This window comes from Delphinapterus leucas, chromosome 2, assembly GCF_059928025.1.
Source record: "Delphinapterus leucas isolate spDelLeu-1000000601 "Yukka" chromosome 2, BTC_Dleu_Yukka2, whole genome shotgun sequence".
Taxonomy (NCBI): domain Eukaryota; kingdom Metazoa; phylum Chordata; class Mammalia; order Artiodactyla; family Monodontidae; genus Delphinapterus; species Delphinapterus leucas.
In genome coordinates this window covers 147,379,419-147,404,654 of record NC_143130.1, presented here as the reverse complement: position 1 = coordinate 147,404,654, position 25,236 = coordinate 147,379,419, and the positions used below count along the sequence as shown (strand labels likewise).

The following is a 25,236-nucleotide window of genomic DNA, read 5'->3' as shown; positions in this document are numbered from 1 at the left end:
GAGGGGGAGACTACAGCTCCCTGGCTGAGGCAGGCTTGGAGAAGCACAGACAGACCACACAGGCAGGGTCTGCGGACCATGCACACTGGTCACACACTCTAGAGGGATCTGGCCAGCCAGCTCTGTACTTGTTGTGGGGTTGGCTGGGGTGGAGGGTAAAGCTGGGCCTTCCATAAGGACACAGAGCCACAGGAATGTGGTTTGGGGGAAGCTGTCGGGAGGCCAGGAAGTACCTTGTCCTCGTGGCTTCGATAGTAGTAGAAGGTTCTCCCAACAAGAGCACACCAGACCAGTTTGGAATGGCCATGCTTGACCTGTAGGCCAGAAATGAACCAGCATTATTAGAACCAGACGACCCCAGAAGAAGATCCGGGACTGGCAAAGAGAAGCCAAAGGGAGACAGATCTCAAAACCCCTGGTCTAACTCAGATCCTTTGGTCAATCCCAGGTCAAACTCAGATGCCACCCAGATTCTCTACTAACGGAACCAGCCCTTTCACAGCGAGCGTCCATGGTACCACGCGACACCCCATCCGTCCTCGTATGACCTGCCATTAAAAGATCGACCAGGCCAACCAGATATCCTGTCCCAGGAATATGATCACGAGAAGAACTTGCTAATCTGCAGAGGCTAGAGTCGGAAGGGAAGGGCCACGGTGGGCTGAAGCCCTTGGGCAAGTGTAATCGTGAAGTGTAAAAAACACTGCACGTGGGCAGAGGAGATGGCTGTGAACACAGACTGAACAGGGAAGCAGTGGCACAGGCAGAGCCCCAAGCACTGAACTTGCTCACACAATCATTCCTGACGGCATCCTGGCCTAGTTAATGCGCTTCCTTGTTAACGTCCCCTTTCTTGGGATTAACAAATGCTTCTCAGCTCCCTGCAACCAGAAGAGCCCTAATTAAAACATCTTTAGGGCAGCCTGAGATATTATAAGTCTTTGGCCACACCTGTCTCGCCGAGGTCACAGCTTCCCACTATTCACACTGAGCTGTGGTGGGTACAGGCAGGGGTGAGGGCAACTCCTAATGACCTCAAAATGGGTCCGATACATTCCTTTTCCCCCTGTCTCGAGAATAGCTGCTGTTGTAACAACACTGACCCCTATTTTTCCAGACACTCATTCACCGTCACCTTGTGTGGTTCAGCCCACAGGTAGTCAGTGTGAGGGGCCTCCTGGAGAAAGGAGCTGTGTGTCAGGAGGTGACCCACCAGCCCAGCACTCACTCCTGGCTCCCCTGACTCTCATGAGGAGCCCACCACGCTCCTCCCCCACCAACCCCACCCGTACCTTAGTCAGCCAGCCCTTCACAGTGGGCTTGGCGCCGCCCTGAGTCAGGGCCGGAGGCCCAATGGCCTGGACCTTCAGCAGGCTCTGTAGGACACGGATCCACTCCTCCAGCAGGCTGGGCGAGTCCGCTGTCAGGTAATAGGTCTTCTTCTCAGAGATGAGCTGTGGAGAAGTGAGGGGTTGGGGATGGGGAGACAGGACGATGGAAGAACAGGGGCCTGGCTCTGCGGTAGCGCAGATCTCCGAGACACCAGCTCTTCCTTCCTCCTGCCCTGGTACTCCCTCCCTCCCTTCTCCTCCTCGTCATCTTTGCCTCCGTGTCTCTCCTACCTTCACTCCATCTCTCACATTCTGCCTCTTCTTCCTTCCTCAAACCCACAAATGAGGATCAATGCAAACGTCGAGGTAATGGCTTTCACACATGCTCATTCTGCCCCATCTTTGTTTCCATCCGAGCCATATCCAAACCCAGCACCTCTTCTATCTAAAGCACTAGCCGCTAGGAGCATGCTCACCTGGAATGTCTGTGCACCCTCCCCTCGAACAATTTGGCAACGGGAGTTCAGTTCCACTTGACCTTGAGGTTTCCGGATGACGTCACTCTGTAAAGAAAGGGATGGAGAGGAAAGAGGTTGGAGCCTTCCCAGAGCACATCATTTCCCCTCAGACCTTACTCTAGGTCACAATGGGGAAAGTGATTCCTAAGCTTTCCTGGGCTGTGGTATGATGGATAACTTGTTCTGGATCCTGGTTCTAACTAAATGGAGCAATGATTAGAGACATGGGTCCTCCTGATACAGACCTCAAAAAGTATAGATTGAGCCTTTAAAAACTGGATGAGAAACCACCAGGTTATTCCTGAGCTACAAAGCCCTTAAATTCTTTCTGCTACATATTTTATAGTGTTGCAAACAGGTGGCCTATATATATCACCATTACCTTCTCCAGTGCCACTGCAGACATAACTAATCAATCAGAGCATGCCTACTCATTGAGTGATACGGGACCTGAATCCTTCACATGATGCTCAAGGTAGCCACTAACAATCAACTGGAGTTGCACAAGAGTCAGGCCTTTTTGCCTTCTTTAAAACGTTAACATTGGTTCTCTAGGGAGGGCCTGTCAATCTAGGTCCCAACATCCTAAGGCTCCCTAATTCCAAACAGTGTAGGAAGGAGATGGAGGAGGTGACAAGCTCGCCTATTAGAACAGTCCTGATGATGTGAGGGCAGCCTAGGAATGGTTCATTTACAGGGCTCGGCTTCTGAAGGAAGAAGGAATCACCAAGCCAATTCATCTAGAAGTGCCCTTGACTGCTCAGTGCCTGATTTCACTGTGAGAACCAGTGACCAGCCTCATGGTCCCGTGTGGGGCTCAAAGCCTCAGGTGCCTGCCCAGGCTGCCTCTCCCTGCCTGCCACACCTTCACCCTCTGCCCTGCTTCCAGCCCCTCTCATGCGGGTCTGGGGTTGGGGTGGGGTCCTTTTGCCTACTGTCCTGGGGAAGGAGGGTCTCACCGGAGACTTGTAGTACATGATCTGTCCCTGTCTCAGAACAAACCAGCGCCTCTTCCACGTCTTCGCCCGGCTCCCCATTTTCAGCAGGTAGCCTGACTTCTCCAGTGACTCCTGCAAGAGTGGAAGGGTGTAGGGGGATGAGGGATGGACAGAAGAGGGAAATCACTGGGGTCCCTGGACATCACACAGGCCAAAATGACCCAGCTGAGTCACTGCTTTGTCATCAATTAAAAAAAATTACTGAGTATCTACTATGTGTGTTGTCAGGGCACTGCCCTGCTAAGGGTGCAGAGAGGACTTATAAAGCATGGGTGGTCCTGCTGGCAGGGGGAGAGAACACCTGACCCTGAGGAGGTGGTAGATCAGGGGCTGCACAAGCGAGAGGCTGGCCAGGGAAGGCTTCTGGCAAGAGCCAGACCTGAACTGACCTTGGAAGGAAATGAGCCTTTCCCTTGAAGACGAGCCCAGAGGAGGAAGAAGGCCATTCCAGGCAGCAGGAAAGGGCAAGAGAGGTTTGGGCAACATCAGGCAAACTGGGGTGGAGGGTTCATGGAGGCGGAGATGAAGACGGGGCAGCACACTGCTATGGAGGGCTGGGGAACGAGCCGTCTGCATGCATTTACAGCATGCCTCTGAGCCTCAGGCTTCTCATCCACGAGATGGGGTAATAAGCCTCATTTGTGAGGACACATGAGACAGTGCATACAAAGCCATGAGCACGGTGCCCGGCACACAAAAAACTCAATAAATGTATTGTTAGCTCTCGGCATCCCAGGGTCAGTGTGGAGCTAAAACGAGGTAACGTGTAAACTCCTCCTGGGCCCCGTGGGCCACAGTGATGGGGTCTGTGTGTGCCTGGCCCCCAACCGCACACCCCCAGCCCACTCCCCGTGGCCTCACATCATCAGTGGCAGCCCCCGGACTCCCGCCCTCCCTTCGCCAATCCCAGGGACCCTCATGCAGCTGCTGCCTGGGTCTTGTGCTGGAGGTCCGCTCCCACCCGGCCCTGCCTTGGCCCCATCGGGGCGGGGGCCAAGATCCCAGCTCACCCGCCCTGGGCCCAGCCCATCGGTGGTGTAGGATGAGGTGCGCTGTAGTTTGTGCTCGGGCTCTGAGTAGTCGCTGTCCAGGGAGCAGGCGTCCGGGGGGATGGCATAGTCGCCCTCAGAGCTCAGCGAGGACATGGAGACGCCTGTCCAAAGGGAGGAGGAATCAAGGCCCAGGTCCACAGCCTCCTGACTCACACGGCCTGGGAGCTGCAGGGTCTTCCACACCCACGTGGGACTGCCCATGGGAGGAGATGAAGGGCCCCTCATTGTTCCGCACCCCTCCCACCACCCTTCTCCATACCTCTCTTGATGGCCCGGGGGCTGCCCAGTCCACTGGTCTTCCTGGACTCGGAGCAGGGCACTGAAGTTCGGAAGCTCGCCTGGGAGCTGCAGTCATCATCGGACCCGGAGGACTCGTCCACAAAGGGCACCGTGCTGATCTGCATGGCTTTCTGCAAGACAGGCCCCTCCCCACTGCAGCTAAGGCTGCAAGACAAGCCCCATCCCATCTGCACTTTCACTCCCGCTCCAAGTGCCTGGGGCGTGGCCATCACAGCCTGTCTAGAGCATGGGAAGCCATCACCCAGCTGGGGCACCCAAAAGACAACTGTCCCTTCCCGACTTGACGACCTTACCCCTGTGTCCTCACCTCCATGCTTCTCTCTCCCTCACACACCATCATCCTCTGTGGTCCCCAGTGAAGCTGCCCCACCAGGGCTGAACACCTTGCTCCCTGCCACTAGGGGGCCAGAAAACCATGCTACAGGGCCCAGTGTGAGACAGGAGCTTTAAAAGTGGGTGGGGATGACAAATCGAGAGATCATGGCAAAAATTTAAAAAGACCAATCACTTCAATATTGGGGAAACTGTGTGGAAAAGGGTACTCTATTTTATATAAAAGATTTATATAAAATCTTTTTAGGAGGTAATTTGGCACTACCTGTCAAAATTTAAAACATGCATGTTATCTGCCCCTAAATTCCACCTCTAGAACTCTGTCCTACAGAAATATGCATATATAAGTGCACAGAGATGTATTTGCATGGTGATGTTCATTGCAACACTGATTTTACAGAAAAATAGAGACATGACCTACATTGTGAATCAGGGGAGGACAAGTTAAGGTAGTTATGGGGCATCTATACCAAGGGGTACTGGGAAGTCCTAAAAGGGGAGGCAGAGCTGTGCCGTGCATGGAGGTGGGGCAGGAAGACCTGACACATGGCTGGGTGGACAAGCAAGGGGTAGACTGACATGTATGACATCATCCTCTTTGCGTGTGCGTGTGCGTGTGTGTAAGAGAGAGTAAATTTGTAAATGCGTTTGTCAATGCATCAGAGGGCATTACAGGATAAACACCAAACCATTAGTGAGAGCTGCCTCTGGGGTTAGGAATTAGGGAAAAGCAATGTAAGAGGAAATTTCACTTTTGGCTTTTTATCCTTCTACAAAAAGTTTTACAAAATATTACTGTTACGATCTCAAAAAACATGTTGGCAATCTTTTTTTTTCCAGTTAATGTTGTAAGAACTCGCAGGCAATCTCAGATTGGTGGGGAATTTCAGTCTTTCCCTAAAGTTTTCCAAAAAATCTGGCTAGAACAGGACAGGAAACTGACAAATCTTTTCAGAGGTGCCCATCTGAGTTACCATCGGTCCCTCATCTCTTGGGGCATAATTAATGCAACTTATGAGTTCTTGTTAAAGATTATATGAAAGAAATCAGTTAAGTGCCATTTATCAACTGAACAGACCTAAGAAGAATGCAGTTTGGTCTTGTTTCTAATTGGCTAAATACAAGTTGGTGTCATAAGTCCAGGACACAGTGAATTATGGGCAAAGCTGTTTTCCTTAAGCACCAACAAATTCAGAATAAAAGGTTTCAGTAGGAAAAAAAAAAAAAAAAAAAAGCAGACCAAAAAGTATACGAAAACATCATGTTGCAGCTATATCTGATTTTTGTTACAAAATATGTAGAGATGTTATGGGAATACATATGGGAATATATGACATAATACATAAAAAGTTCTGGAAGGAGCCCCACTGGCCTCCGGGATAGACATGTGACAAGATGAGGAGAAGACGCAGAGCAGGCATTGGTTTAACCTTTAACTTTTTACTTTGCCCATAATCATACTGATTCACATTTTTGTAAATGTAGAATTTTTCTAATGAAAACCTAATAAAGATATTGAATCACTGTGTTGTGCTCCAGGAACTAACGTAGTGCTGTAGGTCAGTTACACTCAAAAACAAAGAAACAGACTCAGAGAAAAAGAGATCAGATTTGTGGTTACTGAGGTAGGGGAGGAGGGGGATTGGATAAAGGTGGTCAAAAGGTACAAGCTTCTAGTTATAACATAAGTCCTAGGTATGTGATGCAGAATATGATAAATCTAACTAACACTGTTGCATGTTAATAGATGAAAGTTGTTACGAGTAAATCCTAAGAGTTCTCATCACAAGGAAAAGGTATTTTTCTATTTCTTGAATTTTCTATCTCTATGAGATGCTGGATGTTCACTAAACTTACTGTGGTAATCGTTTCATGATGTATGTAAGTCAAATCATTATACTGCACACCTTAAACTTATGCAGTGCTGTATGTGAATTATATCTCAATAAAATAGGAAGAAAAAATTTAAAAATAAAGAGTTTTTTAAAAAACCTAATAAAGATGAACAAAATAAATAGATATATGGGGGGCTGAGCACCCTGCCCAGAGTTACGTGTGCGCAGACGCCTGCCCCTGGAGACCCACACCAGCCACTGCCTGCCGACACGGTGGTGGGGCAGTGGGTGCTGGGTGGGGACACCCCGTCCTCGGACAGCAGCTTCTTACCCCCTTCAAGGCTGTGTAGACCGGCACGGTGACGTTCTTGCAGACCAGGCCAGAGAAAGGCCCAGGGGATGCAAGGGCTGGAGGGCTTGAGGCTGGAGGGGCGGGAAAGAGGGAGGAGACTCACTCAGGTGGCAAAACCGAGGAAGCGGGGCAGGGGAGGCAGACATGAGCAGAGCGAGGAGGAGAGAGATCTGTGCAGACAGCATTCCCTGAAACAGCACTCCGGAGACAGACCGGGGGACAGGTCTCAGGACGAGGGCCAAGGTCTTCTGCAGCCCCACTCTTGCCAAGGTGAATTACAAGCCGTGTGACTATGGGGCACTCGCGTCACTGTGGGGACTGGGCGGCCGGCGACTCAGGAGCCGCACTCAGGTGGGGATGCGGCTCCTTCAGGGGGTTATCTAAATCAAGGCACCGGGGGCTCCTCGGCCATAGCCCTTGCACTGCAGAAGGGAAGCTGGTGCAGGTGGGCAGCCAGGCTGGAGCGCCCTGCCTCCAAAGTCCCTTCCAGCTCTGTAATTGGCTACAGCTCTGTTCCCGCCCACTCCCACCCACAGGCAGGTGATCTGAACCTGTGCAGCTTCCCTCTCTCTCCAAGGGAGCCGGGGCCACGTGCTTTCACCTGAACCTCACCAGCTGTGGGAGGGAATGGGCTGCAGGTGACCTGGCCCTGGGTGTTTCTCCGAGTCTTCTCCTCCCCGCACGCCCACCCTGCCCACCACGGGCAGCTCACTTGGGACTCACCGCAGCAGGTGGCATTACTTCTAGCAGACACTTCGGATAGCCGCATGCCTGACGTGGCCACAGCGTAGATCCGGCTCTCCTGGAACGGGAGGTCACAAGGGGTCAGGGTTCACCACCCCCGTGTCCACACCGGCCTCTGGCTTTGGAGGCGGGCAGACCTGGGTCCACATCCATGCTTAGCCAGTGACCGGCGGGGGCATCTGGGACAAGTTAACATCATTTCTGGACCTAAGATGGGGGTAATAATACTCACCTTTCAGGCTGTTGTGACAATCAAATGAAATTATTAACATAAACATCTAACACCGAGAGCATGGTCAGTGCCCTGCAGGCGATATTTATTCCCTCTCTTGCTGCCACCCCTCCCTTGGGGCAAGGAAGTTCAGGAGGAGAGGGAACTGGGACCTGTTTTCTCTGAATCTTCCCCATCTTACAGCCCTTGAAGTTGGGGGGTTGGTAATGAGGACGTCCGAGCCCCATGGCAAGGATGTGCGTGACCTTTTGTTTGGAAGCCAGTTGTTTGGAAACTGGGACACATTTTTTTCCTACAGTAACAATGCCACATCATGGTTAGGCTTCAGGCTTAAAGTCCTGGCTCACCCAGACCCCTGAACCCTGCCGTAGAAGACACATCAATGGGAACTCCCACCCTCAACTCTTCCCTTGCCCCTCGGGGTCCCCTGGGTCTGAAGCAGGCCCACAGGCCTGGGCAGCTTTTCTTAGGTTTGGATCACTCCCAAACAACCCAGAGGCCCCACCTATCCTCCTCCATATCTCTTTTTCACTCAAGGTAAAGGGAAAACAAAGGCCTCTTCAGGTGAGAGGTGAGTCACAAGGACCGGGGAAGCCCTGCCCAGCTCAAGGAGGTAGCTGGGCTAGGCTGGGGCAGGAAGGAAGGTGGATGCTATCCGGGTCACCCCAGAGGGGAGCAGCAGTGATGGGGCACCTGGGGGAGAGAGGGAGGGGCTGGCGAGGGCTGGGATGAGAGCCGGAGGTGACTGGAGGCAAGGGAAGGGAAGAGATGGGAGGCAGCAAGGAGGAATTTTGGGGGAGGGGCAGGCACTGGGCTGGGGCAGGGAATTCCGTGCTTATGTAGGGCAGATAAATTGGGTCCATGTGGTAAAATTAGCCATAAAAACGATTATTCCTGTCAGTAGTGGTAGTGGAATTCAACCACGGACAGGCCTCTAACTTCACAGAGAGAATGAAAAGTGTGAAGCTTGAGGGGTTTAGGTTCGACAAATGTAGGAGTGTTTTACAAAAGGTTATCTAATGCCTAACTCACACGGTTGTTTTGAGGATCAACAAAGGAACTCTAACTCAGCAAGTAAGTCCATTTGACTCCCTCAGACTGAGAAATGTCCTTCTCCCAATTCTCAGTCTTGATCTTCCCCACATGGCTACTGCCCAGCTGGTCCCACCTAAGAAGAGAGGTTGGGTTCTCGGGCCACTGTGGTTCCCTAAGGTAACAAGAGCGATCCTGTCTCGGGGACGGGAAGGACCTGAGCCCTCTTGCCACGTCCCTTGCCGAATGCTCCCTCACTGCCTGCCTCTGCTTTAGGATGTCAGAGCATCTGGATTTACAAGGCAACAAGGAACAAGAGGAGGGATGATTCTGAAAGTGTTCCACCCTGGCCTGGCCCTTGCCGTTTCCAACAGCCTCTCCACGTACTGTGAGCCGCGGCTGCAACTACTCACCAAATACGCATTAACACACTCAATCCCCAGGGCAACCCTCTAAAGCAGGTACTATTATCCCCATTTTACAGAGACGGAAACTGAGGCACAGAGGTTTAGCAGCTTGCCCCGGCTCACACAGTTTGATCTTGGGACCTCCTGGTTTGACCCTGGGACCCGTGCTCTTAGCCACCACACTGTACCTCCACGGAGAGTCAGGAAGACTACACGAGGGAATGGGCACCGAGCACCCAGCTTGGCTGTGGCCCGCGGTGAGCGCCTGCTCAGGAAACAGCCGGCCGCCGTCCAATCGGAAATCCTGGCTCCACCCCTTATGGGCGGAGTAGTCTGGACAGGCCCCGGGGTACCCACCGCCCAGAGGGGGTGAGGGTGACAGCCTCGTCCCACGCTCAGCACATGGCTGTGCCCCACAGCGTTCGCACCATCAGCCCGGCCCCTCTGTCCTGTCCCCAGGGGGCCTCTTACCCAGGATGGAAACCGGTGCAGGGGGGGTGTAGGTGGTTTGTTCCCCAAATCCACTTCCTCCATCTTCCCCGCTGGGGGTTGCTCGTCCATCTCCATCTTCTCCGGTTCCTCCCGGAGCTCAGGTCCAGCCTCCACCTTGGGAAGGCTGGAGGAGTGGAGGGCTGAGAGTGTCCCAATCTCAATGCTCACCACATGGTCGAAGTGCGCAGGGCCCGCCTGGGGCTGGCTGTGGTGCCGCTTGGCCAGCTCGATGCTGTCCCGGTGGGTGCTGGGAGCCCGCACCTTCGGCAGAGTCAGGCTGCAGCCGGGGCCACCTTCCCTGGCAGAGGTCTTCGTCCTGGGGAGCGTCCCTCCCTGAGCAGTGACCAGGCCTTCACCCCAGGAAGCCAAACCATGCCTGGGGGTGCAAGGCTTCAGGCACAGCTGGTCAGGAGAGCCCTGTCCTCCCAGATGAAGTGGAAGGGTCTTGGCCTCTGATGTTTCTCCAGGGTGGACCATACTGGAACTACAATCCTCCAAGGGGCTTCCTGCTTTAGGAACAGAGTCCTTGCTCTGCAGAGCACCTGGAGAAGGTACGGGCATAGCTGCCTTCAGGGCACCCTGGGCCTGAGCACCACCGTCCTGCCCCACTGGCTGGGCTCCTGGTCCTGCAGGGACAGAATCCTGCTCTTTGGTTCCCTGGGGGGCCACCAGCAGCTTCCCCGAAGGTGCCATCTGAAGAGCTGTGGTTGGGACAAAAATAGGCATGTTAAGAGCTCCCTCAATTCAGCCCCACGCACACGCACACACACACAGACACACACACACCCCACTCCCCCAACTCCCGCACGTGCTGGCCCGCTCACCTTCTAGTGCACGTTGAAGGGCTCCCACCTGCTCCACCAGGTGCTGATTACAGGTTTTCAGGTGCTGATTCTCCATCTCAAGCTAGACAAAAAGAAAAGTGAAGATTGAGAATAAATACTCAGCCTACACATTCAGACATATAATTCAAAATAAGATTAAAATCCTTCTTAAAGATCAAATCTACACAAAAGAACCCGTGGTGCCCCCCAATCCACTGCCGACTCTCCTGGGAGCCCTGACCTCCTCCTTCTCTCTGCGCTACCTGGTTGTAGATGGGAAAGAATTCCATTTGGCGGCCCCTGTGCTTTCTTTTCTAGGTTTTTGGGGGTTTATTTTAATAAATTTTATTTATTTATTTTTGGCTACATTGGGTCTTCGTTGCTGCCCACGGGCTTTCTCTAGTTGTGGTGAACAGGGGCTACTCTTTGTTGCGGTGCATGGGCTTCTCATTGCAGTGGCTTCTCTTGTTGTGGAGCATGGGCTCTAGACACGCAGGCTTCAGTAGTTGTGGCATGTGGGCTCAGTAGTTGTGGCTCACAGGCTCTAGAGTGCAGCCTCAGTAGTTGTGGTGCACGGGCTTAGTTGCTCCGCGGCACATGCGATCTTCCCGGATCAGGGCTCGAACCCGTGTCCCCTGCATTGGAAGGTGGGTTCTTAACCACTGTGCCACCAGGGAAGTCCTGCTTTTCTATGTATCTTTAACCTTTTAAAAAAATGGTGAAATATAACACACAAAAAACTGCATTCTACACCAATGAACAGCTTAACAAATGATTCTGAAATGATTACTCATGTGACCGCCACCCAGGTTAAGAAAGAGGAATTTGCCAACACTCCATACATCCCGGACTTGTCCTTTCCCAATCACGTGATCTGCCTCCCCACTAAGGCGACAACTCTTCTGAGTCTATGAGATTCATTTCCTTGCTTTCTGTGTTTTACCATCTAAGTATGCACCCTACACACATTAGTGTAGTTGTGCCCATTAGGACTTTATATAGATGGAATTATTCAAGATGTACTTCTGTATCTGGCTTCTTCTGCTCAACATCCTATCCATGAGATCCAGCCTCAGGGTGGCTGCATTTTCTTTGAAATGAAAGCCAACACACTTCTTTTTGTTGTTGTTTATAACACAAAAATTTTATTTCCTTGCTTATATTTTATATCATATGTATTCTACTCAGTTTCACACGCTTTATTTATACTGGATCCAGGATGAAGGAGAAAACCCTATCTCCTGGAAAAAGGAAAAGGACAATAATAAATTCATGTGATTGTTCTTTTCTTTTTTTTAAACTTCTTTTTCCTTCTTTGGCTGCATTTGGTCTTCGTTGCTGTGCACAGGCTTTCTCTAGTTGCAGTAAGCGAGAGCTACTCTTCCTTGGGGTGCGTAGGCTTCTCATTGTGGTGGCTTCTCTCGTTGTGGAGCACAGGCTCTAGGCGCACAGGCTCAGTAGTTGTGGCACACGGGCTTAGTTGCTCCGTGGCATGTGGGATCGGATCTTCCTGGACTAGGGCTCAAACCCGTGTCCCCTGCATTGGCAGGTGGATTCTTAACTGTGGTGCCACCAGGGAAGTCTCCATGTTGGCAGGTGGATTCTTAACTATGGTGCCACCAGGGAAGTCCCCATGTGATTGTTCTTGAAGTTTCTAATTGAATATAGCTTACATATATGTCTAGATCGAGTCATATAAACAAGCATAAAGTCCATGATCTGCAGAAGCATATTCCTTCCTCAGGGAGGCATAGCAAATCTTACGGCAAGGGGCAGGGATATATTATCCTTCTACTGGAAAGGAGTCAGGAACAATATACAACCTATAAAAATTACTTTTATCACAGTAGCAACTTGCTTGTATTTTTTTTTTTTGTCTCAGTTTACTAACTGATAAATTGAAGATGGCAGTAATCATTCCACAAAGTTGTCATTGAGAGTAAATCAGTATCTATGTTTAAAATGCCTGCCTTAGAACTTGATGCATTGCAAGCGTTTAACAAATACTGGTTAATTACATTCTTCTTTTCCAATTATTCTAATGAATTTATCCTGGGCTCTAGGACCCAGATTTTTCATTGTTTGATGTTTTATTCTCACCATATCATTTCACTAAGTCATAATCCACAGGCCCTTAATTCCTCATTATCTTCCCCGACAAAACATACTTTTTTTTCTTGTTTCAACCTTTGATAAAAGTAACTTTGACCTCTTATTCACCTAGGAGCAAAAAATAACTGTTCTTAAAAAAAAATAAAAATAAAAAATAAAAAAATAAATTAAATAAAATAAAAAAGGGCTTCCCTGGTGGCGCAGTGGTTGAGAGTCCGCCTGCCAATGCAGGGGACATGGGTTCGTGCCCCGGTCCAGGAAGATCCCACATGCCGCGGAGCGGCGGGGTCTGTGAGTCATGGCCACTGAGCCTGCGTGTCCGGAGCTTGTGCTCCGCAACGGGAGAGGCCACAACAGTGAGAGGCCCGTGTACCGCAAAACAAACAAAAACAAAAAACAAAAAAAAACTGTTCTTCCATTGTCTCCAGCCGATATGCCAGGTCCTGTTAATAGGCTGTCTAGTACCCATTCTCATTGGAAAGCCAACACACTTTCATTGAGCTTTTAGCAGGAGATCAGGGCTGTGGAAGATGCAGGTTATAGGCATCAGCTCTGTCCCCAAGGGCTTGTAGGCTAGCAGGTGACCTGAGATGTGTGTCCACAGAAAGGACAGGAGGCAAAATGAGCCGCTACCCCCTGCAGGTGTGAGCCACTTGTGTCAGGAGTGAGTGTTCACCCTTCTCCAAACTTCAATTCCCCTTCCTTCTGTTTAGAAGGAGGTCGTTTTTTGTTTTTTTGCTGGCAGCGCTGTAGCTACTAGTCCTGAGTTTCCTAAATAAAGCTGCCCCAAGTGATGAGCTATGAAAACGGATGGACAGAGGTGGAAAGTGGAATAGAGGTTACCAGGGACTGGGGGGAGGGACAATGGGGAGTTAGTGTTTAATGGGGATGGAGTTTGTTTGGGGCGGGCAAAGTTTTGGAGGTAGTGGTGATAGGTACACAACACTGTGAATGTACTTAATGCCACTGCATTGTACACTTCAAAAACAGCTCAAATGGTATATTTTATGTATATTTGAGCACCAAAAAAAAAAAAAAGTTAAAAAGAATGGAGAGGACAGAGGGTGGACGGTAAGGACTGTGTGTGCTTCTCAGAAGGAAACTGATGGGACTCCTCAGAAGTGAGACTCATTCCTTCTCCCCAGACACAAAGCAAACCAGGAGCTCTAGGGAAACCCAACTCTGACAACAGGAAGGGAAAAGTGAAGTGAAGTGTCTCAGCGTTTAAGCTGAATGAGAGACAAGCGGTTAACAAAATGAAAAGCAGGCAAGGCCCCATAAACAGGTAGAGGCAGAAAAACATGAAGGGACAGGAGCAACCGCACGCAGGTCCCTCGCAGGCTTCCCAAGATAAGCTCTCACTCACCTCTGCTAACTTCAGTGTCACCCATTCCTTGATCTTTGCAGCTTTTTCTTGAACGATTTTTGCTTCCTCAGCTCTCATCTTCTTCTGCAAGAGAGAGAGGGCCTTTAGTTCATCACGGTGGTCACCGTTTTAGTGAATAATTGGAGGTGGGAGGCCCTGAGAATAAATATTAAGGGACTGGATGGAGGTCGGCCGATAGGAAAAAATACATTCATTTATGAATTCTTAGAAAATATTCTTAAAGTGGGAAAGGCCTTCCTAAGCATAATACAAATCCCAAATAGCCAAGAAAGAAAAGACTAATAAATCTATATCATCTCTATAAATTACTATATGACCAAAAAAAAAATGCCCTTAAACAAAATGAAAAGACCAACTGGGAGATGTTTTGCAACACAAATGACTTACATACAAAAGGGATAATTTGAAATGAACAAACCAATAAATATATGCAAAAGATATAAATAGGAAATCAACAGCAAATAAAGGGAAAGAAACCCATGAAAAGCTGTGCAATCTTTATTATTATTTTTAAAATGCAAATAAAAGTGACACATCATTTTCCTCTACCAGACTAACACAATTTAAAAGTTTGATATAACCCTAAATTGTCAAGGGTGTTGGAAAACAGCCCACCTCATACAAATTGGCAAAGGCTTTTTGGGGAAAAACTTGATAATATTTGTCAACATTTTAAATGTCCATACCACTGATCTAACAAACCCACTGCTTAGGAATCATTAATTGCATTATTATTTGATAAAGCAACAAAAACAAAAAACTCAAAACTGGAAATAACCTAAGAGTCCACAAATAAGGGCTTGGCTAAATAAACAAAATGAAAATGGAACACTGCTCTGATACACAGGAAGTGGTCACAATGAACAGTGGTTAGTGGTGAGGGATGAAAATGAAGGATGGGGACGGAGGAAAAATGTCATTTTATACCCTTTTGGTCTTTCTGTATTTTTTTACTATAAGCATGTATTACCTTTACAGTTAAAAAATAAAAAATAAAGGTAAGTTAGCACATGAGTACAATTCCCTCAAAACAATCAACAGTATACAGTGATCCCTCGGTATCTACAGGGGTATTGGTTTCAGGACGCCCAGCAGATACCAAGATCTGCAGATGCTCAAGTTCATTATATTGATATAACAGGGTGAAGCACAGTCGGCCCTCCCTATTGGTGGGTTCGGCATCTGCAGATTCCACCAACCACGGACCTAATTCTGCGGATATGGAGGGCTGACTGTCCTATGTCCTTTTATATAATGGACCTGAGCATCCACGGATCTTGGTATCTGCGGGGTGTCCTGGAACCAATCCCCTGTGGATACCGAGTGACCGCTGTAAAATGACTCAAAAGCAAGGTTTGTATCTGAAGAATAGCAGCCTAGGAGGGAAGAAAATACAGGCTTTGGGGATTTGGCTCTGCCTCTGAGGCTTATTTGCTGTGGGGCACTGGGAAGGCCACATCAGCCTCTGGTGATGGCATCTCTAAAATGGGCAAAGATACATCTCCCCTCTGGACCATCTTGAGGATGAAGGGACAGGAAGTGCACCGCACAGTGCCTGAGGCACAGGTAATCAACAAGTTCTAGAACGAGTACTAGTTCCCTGCTCTAAAAAGCATGGAGGGACTTTGCTGGTGGCACAGTGGTTAAGAATCCGCCTGCCAATGCAGGGGACATGGGTTCCAGCCCTGGTCCAGGAAGATCCCACATGCCGTGGAGCAACTACGCCTGTGCACCGCAACTACTGAGCCTGTACTCTAGAGCCTGCAAGCCACAACTATTGAGCCTGCATGCCACAACTACTGAAGCCTGTGCACCTAGAGCCCGTGCTCCGCAACAGGAGAGGCCACCACGATGAGAAGCCTGTGCACCGCAACAAAGAGTAGCCCCCACTCGCTGCAACTAGAGAAAGCCTGCCCGCAGCAGCAAAGACCCAAGGCAGCCATAAATAAATAAATAAATTTGTTTAAAAATAAATAAATAAAAAGCATGGAGACAACTGGTGTACTCTCAGTTGTTTAGAGACCAGCAGTAACGACTTTGGTTACACTTCTAGGGAAAAACTGCCTCGACGTTGTAAGATGGTGGACATAAGCTCCAAACAAGGGAGTCTGTGGAAATGAGATGGGCATATGGAAATGTCTGACTCAGTATTTGAGAGCTGGCGAACCGGTAAGGTTATCTAGGGGTTTGCGGACGGGCCACAGGCCAAATCCAGCCTTCCACCTGGTCCCTCCCTGAATAGCCCTGCCCATTCATTTCTGTATTGTCTAAGGCCACTTCCAGGCTACAGCAGCAGAGTTGGCTAGCTGCAACAGAGACCACGTGGCCTGCAAATACAAAAATATTTACTACCTGGACCTTGGCAAAAACAGTCTGCTGACCCCTGACCTAGTTTGATACCCTGATATTTATGTGGCTGTGGAAACTGAGGCCCAGAGGGTGAAATGACTTGCCTCTGTCAGTTTGTGCCACGGCTGGGGCTAAAACCAGGTCTACTGACTTGCAAAACAGCATTCTCTCTCTTCTCTCTCCTATTATTATTGTAAAATGATTTTTTTTCCTGACCTAAGTAAGCTTTAGCAGGAATCATTTTGCCCACCAATTCCCAGGTGCTGCCACTTCTAACTATGAACCACTTAACAGAGAAGATAGTTATCTAAAATCAATGGGAGGGCTTCCCTGGTGGCGCAGTGGTTAAGAATCTGCCTGCCAATGCAGGCAACACGGGTTCGAGCCCTGGTCCAGGAAGATCCCACATGCCACGGAGCAACTAAGCCTGTGCACCGCAATGGCTGAGCCTGTGCTCTAGAGCCCGCGAGCCACAACTACTGAGCCCGAACGTCTAGAGTCCGTGCTCTGCAACAAGTGAAGCCACCGCAATGAGAAGCCCACACACCACAACAAAGGGTAGCCCCCGCTCGCTGCAACTAGAGGAAGCCCACGTGCAGCAATGAAGACTCAATGCAGCCAAAAATAAAAATAAATAAATTAGAAATAAAATAAAATCAATAGGAAATTGATGAGAGATTCCATGTGTCAACATTCTACTGATATTTTCCCATGATTTTTCAGGAACACATGGTGCCCCACACATTGTGGGAGGTACGTCCCACAAAGGAAATGTTCAGTGACTGTTGATGAATGATTACGAATGTGCCTATGATAGTGGGAAGGCACCAGCAGGATTAGCTGGGACCTCCATGGAGAGTACACATGTGGAAAATTGCAAGTTGGCCATGCTGTGAGGTTTTCTGTTGGAAACAATGGAGCTCTGGCACCAGGGAAAAGCTCGGTAGGTAAGCCCAATGGCAGAGGGAAGGGACAGAATTAGGATGAAGTTAATGGGATCGTGAAGGGGAAGCTGGGCCTAGGGGACTGGCAGGGGGGTGTTCCAGATGTCCTCTCCAGAACAAAGATGCTGACTGTGGCTGGAATACTGGGCAGTGGCCTCTCCTGGGCTTCTGTGCGCTTTTCAGAGGAGGTGGCAACTTTGGTCTCTGTCTACTCAGGTTCATTGAGAAACTTTGGCTGAGCAGTTGACCAAGGCTGATGGTCCAGCTCTGTGCTGCTCTGCTACTACGTGTCCCACAGGTTGGCAGGGCACAAGACCAGCGTGGAAAAGGAAAAGCTCTCCTTACCAAACACCGACCTCAGGTCTGATACTGTACCCAGGTTCCCTGAGTTCATTCTGCCGACAGCCCTATGACGTACTATAACCCCCATTTTACAGATGCGTAAAATGAGAATCAGCGACTTAAGTAATTTGCTCACTGGTGCTAAAGGGGGGTTCAACCCAGATGAGTCAGCCTCCAAGGTCCCTTTCCCACCACATCCCCTGCCTGGCTCTTCACGCACCTTCCAATACATCTCCACGAGAAAGAACAGTCTCGTGAGGGAGAGAGTCCCCACCACCGGCGGCCCAAGCAGAGGGGCTCTGCTCAAGGAGCCGTGGGCAGCTGGTGCAGGCGCTGCAGGGGGGCACTGGCACTTACCTGCTTCTCCAACTGTGCCTCCAGCCGGCCAATGAGTTCGTCTTTGCCCTGCATGGCATTCAGCAATTCTTGGTACTTCCGGTGCAGGCTGCCTGCTGAGCCCATATTCTTCAGATTGGACAATTTCACCTTCTCTTCCATCACACCCACCTGAAAAGTACCAATCGTCTCATAGGGTTGGGGTACGGTGTGTGAAGTGGCCTCCAGCATGGGATGGGATGGGATGGGATGGGATGCTTCCTGATACCCCAATCTGTGACTCTCAGGCAGAGCCCGTACCCAGGGCAGTTGGGGCCAATTAATTCAATGACCACTTATTAAGCCTCATCTGGGCAAAAGAAGGAATTGACAAGGAAGGAATAGCAGGGTGTAGGGCCATCTAACTCTGGGGACCCCAGTAGGGACAAGCTGGGCAGGTCAAACAGCCCTGGAGAGGAGATGCTCCAGCTTCACTGTGGCAGAGACATATGCTGCCCACTGAATGTCCGTGAACTTCCCGATACTTTCCAGCCCTCTTGGAGTTAGATGGTCATGGAATTCACTGCAGCCAATGGGCCTGAGTGGAATGACTCAGTCATTTCTGGGCTGAAGTATTTAAGAGCTGGCGCACAAGGATCCAGCTCTCTTTCCCTGCCATGGCAACCAAGGAGGCTGCATGTTCTAGCTGGTTCCGCTGGAAGATGGGCAGCTCCATTACCTTGGACCCCTGAATCACCGTGCGAAGCAGAATCCCTGGCTAACCCTCAATGGAGAGGTACCATGAGTGAGAACTAAATGTGATAAACTGCAGACACGTCAGACTTCATTGGTTACTCAGCATAACCTAGCCTATTTGAACTAAGCCACTCACCTGCTCACTGCACTGACCCTTACCCGAAGATTCCTTCATGCCCACAGAAAGCCCCAGGCACCTTCATTTGTTCAGAAGGTCTAACACATGACTGCTGGCTTTCCTCGTCCCTGTAAGAAGCTTATCGGTGTGACGTGTCCATGTGTGTCCATGGAAAGGGTCAGGAAAGGCCAATTGTCATTTCTGCTGCACACTCCTGCCATCCCCTCCCCGGTTACCTGGGTCTCCGCGTCCTCTGCTCTCTGCTCTGCCTCCAGCAGCCTCTGCTCCAGCTCCTGCATCTGCTCAACCAGAGAGGAAGGGGAGATCTAGGTGTAGTGTCCCTACTGTGAACATGGCATCAAGGCAATGCATGTGAATTGTGCAGATGCTACACGCAGGCCGGGCTCAAACTGCCCATCTCGAGGGGCTCAAGGATGTCAGGGTAAAGATTGCCATGGCAGCCCTCGGCTCCCTTATCCTGAATTTCTTGGGCAGGTGAAGAGCCTAGAGCTGCTGTCCTCTCTGCTGAGTGAGGAAAAGCCTAGGTCTTTCTCCCTGTGTGGGGCACCAGGGGAGGGGGGGCAGTACCACCATCATTCTTCCTGAGGCATCCTCACCCTCACTCTTGTTTTCAGGCTCCTCTCCCAGACCTCTCTCTCCTCTCAGCACTGGACTGCAGGCAGTGCCCTGCCACGTGCCTGGCATGGAACGTGCTCCCATGTGAGCCCCCATCATGTCGGATATTCCTTCCTCCTCCAGAATGGCTCCCTAGCTGGGGACAAATACTTCCTCCCCTTCTTTCAAGGATGCCTCTGATGCAAATGGCATTCACAGGTATCACCTTATTTGACTTCTTTAATCTTAAGCACATTAAAAAAAAAATTCTATCTAGCTACCAGTCTGGAATCATATGCCAACTGGCCCAAGGAAAGGGACCAATGTTCTCATACACAGAGCCTCATCAGGGACCAGATCTAAGGTGAAGCCTAAGGAGCAGCTCACCAGCCCACGGCCCACACGGCATCTCTGCAGCTTCGTGAGCTCACAGCCCGTTGAGTGAAGTGTGAGCTGGATTTCAGCTCCCACCCTCCCCCGGTCAGGGCTCAGAGTGCACTGCCAAAACCTTACACCATCACACAAAAGTCCTGCGGAAGCAGGGCAGAGTCATACATTCCACTCTCCTACCAAACGCCATGGGCCACAGCCTAGTCAGGCAACTGCTTCCTTCCCCGCCCTGCCTTGCCCCAGGGCAACAGGTATGCAGGAAAAATACACTAGAGGCATAAACTCCCAGCCTTGTCCTCCGTGAGGCTGTACAGGCCTTGCTTGCCAAGATCCAGTCCAGCCCTCGCCCACCTTATCTCTGCAGATTTGGCCTTTTCTCTGGCTACTCAACCTCTCCCTTTGGCCTGGACCCTGGCTTGATATTTACCAGTGAACTGAGCAATTAATTTTTTCTCTTTCCCAACCTCTCATCTGCTCAGCTGAAATGCTGCTTTCCCTCCTTGATTAAAAGATGAAAGAGAAGGAGCCCTCCAGCCTGGTGCTGGACAGTGAAAGGAGGGTTACCCGGGAGCAGTTCATGTTTGAGAACCTGGGGAAACTCTGTTCTCAGGGCTGCCTTCCCTCATCCGTTTTTTTCCTCCTTGGGGTTGGGGAGAGACAGATGTTTTCAGTACACAGTCCCTCTGAAAGGACTGAGGATCCCAAATAAAACTCAAGATTTACAACCCATGTGACAAAAATGCCCCCTGGGCTCCCAATAGACAGGACCATCTTTGACAGGCATTCCTGTACTCAGGCTTTTTTGCGGTATGCAGGCCTCTCACTGTTGTGGCCTCTCCCACTGCGGAGCACAGGCTCCGGACGCGCAGGCTCAGCGGCCATGGCTCACGGGCCCAGCCGCTCCGCAGCATGTGGGATCTTCCCGGACCGGGGCACGAACCAGTGTCTCCTGCATCGGCAGGCAGACTCTCAACTACTGAGCCACCAGGGAAGCCCCATGGTGGAACCTCTTGACTCAAGCCTGAGAGAGTGGGTTGGTTCTGGCCAGACTCAGACGTCAATTACAGCCAGACGGCCTTTCCAAGATCACACAGTCCTTGGCCCTTTGTAGCTATGGGGGAGGTAACAGCATAGAATAAACCAATATTATGGTTATAGGGGTGGCTTCCTAGCACAAAAAAAAATTCTACTTGGTGGCGGGGCTGGGGGGAGTGGTTGACACATAACCCATGACCAGGTTAGTACTATATAACCCTTCCCCCTTGGGCACCAGACTCGACTCTCTCCCCCCAGGAGCGAATCAGGTTCTCTCTCCCCAGGAATCTGAAATGTGGGATTAAGAGGCCAGAGATAGGGCTTCCCTGGTGGCGCAGTGGTTGAGAGTCCGCCTGCCGATGCAGGGGACACGGGTGCGTGCCCTGGTCCGGGAAGATCCCACATGCCGCGGAACGGCTGGGCCCGTGAGCCATGGCCGCTGAGCCTGCGCGTCCGGAGCCTGTGCTCCACAATGGGAGAGGCCACAACAGTGAGAGGCCCGTGTACTGCAAAAAAAAAAGAGGCCAGAGATGAGAGCCAGGGGGCTGCACCAGAGAATGTGCACAAACTTTACCAAGTCCTGATTATTAGATAGGTTCTTCAGTCCTCTGAGATGTCCCAGGCTCCTCCTAATAAATTCCCTGTTTGCTTAAGCTGGCCAGAGCTGGTGTCTCTGCCCTCATCAGAAACACCCCTAACTAATACAATTACTGGGAGCATTTAATTTTTAAGAATACAATGAAATACTGAATGGGAAGGCTTTGGATTCTTGACAAGTTTCCTAGATTAACCTTCATTAATTTACTTATTTTTAACTTTTTATTTTATTTTGGGGTATAGCCGATTAACAATGCTGTGATAGTTTCAGGTGCACAGCAAAGCAACTCAGCCGTACATACAGAGGTATCCATTCTCCCCCAAACTCCCCTCCCATCCAGGCTGCCACAGAACATTGTGCAGAGTTCCCTGTGCTCTACAGTAGGTCCTTGTTAGAGATTAACCTTCATTTAGATCTGACATCTGCTCTGTAGCTCAGAACACATATGATTTCCATAGGAAACGATCATTCATATTCGTGACTTTACAGATGGAGAAACCGAGGTAGAGGGATGAATAGAATGTATTTGAGTCCTACCTCCCACTTGGGCACTTCCATTTGTGTCAAGAGTGATCAATAACACTGGTCAGAGGCAGAAATCACTCTGTCACTGACAACATGGTGAGTATTTTACGCCCCCAAGATCTTAATATTAGACATATTTTAAGGTATACTATCAGCGAAGCAGATGGAAAGGCGCCCCTCGGAGCCTAGGGTCTCCTCCCAGTCTTGGCCCAACAGACACCTGGTCCTCCTTGCTGCCGACCCTCCAGCCATTCTTATCTTCCGGGCAAGGACACTGGAGACTCAAAGCGTTCTGTATTCACCTTTATGCTAGAGTATTCTCTTTTCTCTAAAGCGAATTTCTGAACATTAAAACTATTTGGAACATCTGGAAGCTTTTTAAAAGAGAAGAGTACAATGACCATCTATGTATCCATCACTGTGCTCCAACAATTACCAACATCCTGCCATCCTTGTTTGAAGAGAATATCTTTAACATCATGTTTCCCTCTGTTTTTATGAAAACACATTTTCTTCATTGCCACTGGAACACTCCCAGGGGTGTCTATGCCGGAATATCATGTTTGGGGTTTTCAAACTCTTCTTTTAACCCCAGCATCAACACTTCTCATGATGGCAGATCATTCCTTATGCTCACTTAGAGGGCCACACCTGGACCTCTGAAAAGCTGAGCTACTCGCAGGTCCCCCTTATTTGGGTTCTGTTTCTCCTTTCAGAGGGTTCCCTAGGACCGTGTCCTCAGCTATCCTTTTAGTTTGTGGGTCTGGCTGAGACATCAGCCAAGGCAGTGTCAGGTTTGGGCAGCTGACTTTTAGGCAGGATCTACTTTCACCAGCTGCGACTTAACCTGAGACTCGTAAGCCACCCTAGAATAGGCTGCAGCGATCTGATGAAATGCACTGGGCACCAACCTGGTATTTAATCCCCATGTCCACAGCTCCTTGTTACACTCGGTGACGCTGTGAAATACTGGCCCCAAAGGCAGCAGGCACCCTCTTGCGCTCCCAGCACAGACCTGCGTGCTGAGTGGTGGTCTGAACCCAGAGCCACGCCAGGCTGCGTCTCAGCTATCCCTCTGAAAAGGGTTCAACATCCTTACCACTGCTTTGCACCGGTTGGAGAGAATGGTACAGGTAAGTCTAAGGCTCTGGAGCCCGACTGGCTCCACCACAGTGTGGCTTTAGATAAATTCTTAACCTCTCTTTGCCTCAGTTTCCTCACCACCTCCTAGTATCTACCTCCTAGGACTGCTGTGAAGATCACAGGAGATGCCTCATGTCAAGCTCACGTGTACAACTTGGCACTAACTGAGCAGTTCACAGCTATAAGCCACTTGTTGGATTTTCATATACAAAGATGGCACTTAGGATCAGGGTCAGCTTGCCTGGGAAAGTCCAGTGGTTACCTGTCATCCAGAATAATTAGTAATAGAGCCTTCTTTTCTCTCTCCAAAGTGTCCTGGTTTAGATGATAAATTACCCGGCCATCCTACTTATGATCCATCTACAGAAAGAATGGCTTTAAGTCAGAGGTTGCCAACTATTAGCCTACAGAGCATCACGTAAGACCTACAGTGCTGCGGGCATTGAGGCGACACAGATATAACTAAACAAGGCCACTTGCTATGTGTCCAGCACTGGTTAAAGCACTTTAGGTGTATCAACTCATTTAATCTTCAACGCAATCCTAGAAGGCAGGTCCTATTATTATCCCTGTTGTACAGATAAGGAAACTGACACAGAGGGGTTAGGTAACTTGCCTAACGTCACACAGCTAGGAGGCGGAGCCGGGATTCAAACTCAGGAGGACTGGCTCCGGAGTCTATTATACTCTTAGCCACCGTGCCCGTCACATCCAAATCTCACGTCCCGTGAAAACCCAGATTCCACATGCAATCCCCGATTTCCAGCTTCTCCTGAAAACTCAGGAGATCTGGACACACTAGGATTACCTTTTCTCATGGCAATACCTGGCTTCCTCCTCAGGCTGTAGCACACTGCCCCGAATCCTCACTCATGTAAGTTTAGTTACCTGCAGGCCTTTGAGACTGCAACCCACAGTTTTAGCTGTTAAATGGTTCTAACTCTGTTGTAATCAAAGACAATGATTCTCAACTTTTTGTTTTTTTAGTATCAAATCTTTTGTTCAATTGAAATCATATGCTCATTCCCAAGATAAAACTGGGGGGCCGCCCTGCTGTCTGAGTGCAGAAGAGGCAGGAAAGAAAGGACTCCAAGTCTTGTCTGTGGGTCCACTGCTCCCCACCCCCCCCCCACCCAGAACCCCCTCTGAGGCTCAAAGGGCTCAAGGCGTCCACTAGAAGGACAGGTGAATGAGCCCAGGGACATGGCCAGGGCAAGAGTTCGTGGCAGTAGATTTCACACCCTCAGGGGCATAAGGATTCACATGGAGCTTGTTACAGATTCCTGGGCCTTGACTATAGAGGTTTTTATTTAGCAGGTCTGAGGCATGGACCCAGGAATGTGCTTGAAAAGAATATCCCAGGTGATCCTGATGCAGGTGGTCTACAGACCACACTCTGAAAAACACTAGATTGGCTGCTGAACACAAAGCAAGCATCCCAGGGCAGAGCCCCTATTGGCACAGGATCCTTCTCGAATGGCTTTATAGGAGTACAAAGCTCTAGCAAGACTATGGTTCCTGAGAAATACTATAGTGGGTCTTATTAAAAATGGGGGTTAGGAGAATAAAAAAATTTCTCTACACACACATACGTATGCACTCATACACAGTGAATAAAAGTTCTAGAAGGCATCTACTCCCAAAGCAAATCGGATCCATCAGCAAGGAGATCTTCTAAGGCTGATTCTGTGATGACTTTATGCAGATTTTATTTCCAACTAGTCATGACAGCCCTAGTATTCTCCTTTTATAGTACCTGGCCTTTTCACAAATTCTGAGGTATTTAAGGATATGTTTTTCTGGGCCTTGTGTTCTATCAGCACGTTGTGAAGCTGGTGTCTAAACTGAATCACCGCCTCTGTATAATCCGTGGTCAGAGCGGGGAGAAGCAATAGTCATTGTTCCTTTGTTTAAGTGACTGAACTGAACCATTTATACACTCAAAAAAAAGTCCTGAAGTACAAATTTTTGGTATATAAATATAAAACTGAGTTACTGTATTTCAAAACATTGGTTGGAGAAACTAGTAAGGGATTCTAGAAAAAGAGGAAGTGCACACAGTCCCACCGGAACAGGCTTTGGGAAGACGTGCCTCAGTGAAAACTATTCAAGCTCAAAAATGACGGATGTTTTATTATGTAATGTCTTCTCTTTAAT

At 49.6% G+C, this 25,236-nt stretch overlaps 1 protein-coding gene across 1 annotated transcript in view; it reads right to left on the bottom strand.

Moving 5' to 3' along the window:
• Window positions 1-25,236, bottom strand: part of PLEKHH1 (pleckstrin homology, MyTH4 and FERM domain containing H1) — a 44,499-nt gene that overhangs the window by 11,456 nt on the left and 7,807 nt on the right. Inside the window, exons 2-14 of the mRNA XM_089906274.1 lie at window positions 19,010-19,072; window positions 17,942-18,091; window positions 13,929-14,012; window positions 10,451-10,532; window positions 9,606-10,327; window positions 7,443-7,521; window positions 6,699-6,790; window positions 4,159-4,309; window positions 3,858-4,000; window positions 2,809-2,919; window positions 1,808-1,894; window positions 1,293-1,454; window positions 234-314 (exon numbers count right to left, since the gene is read on the bottom strand). Coding sequence (XP_089762400.1) covers window positions 234-314; window positions 1,293-1,454; window positions 1,808-1,894; window positions 2,809-2,919; window positions 3,858-4,000; window positions 4,159-4,309; window positions 6,699-6,790; window positions 7,443-7,521; window positions 9,606-10,327; window positions 10,451-10,532; window positions 13,929-14,012; window positions 17,942-18,091; window positions 19,010-19,072 — 2,007 coding nt within the window. The remainder of the gene's footprint in view (window positions 1-233; window positions 315-1,292; window positions 1,455-1,807; window positions 1,895-2,808; window positions 2,920-3,857; window positions 4,001-4,158; window positions 4,310-6,698; window positions 6,791-7,442; window positions 7,522-9,605; window positions 10,328-10,450; window positions 10,533-13,928; window positions 14,013-17,941; window positions 18,092-19,009; window positions 19,073-25,236) is intronic.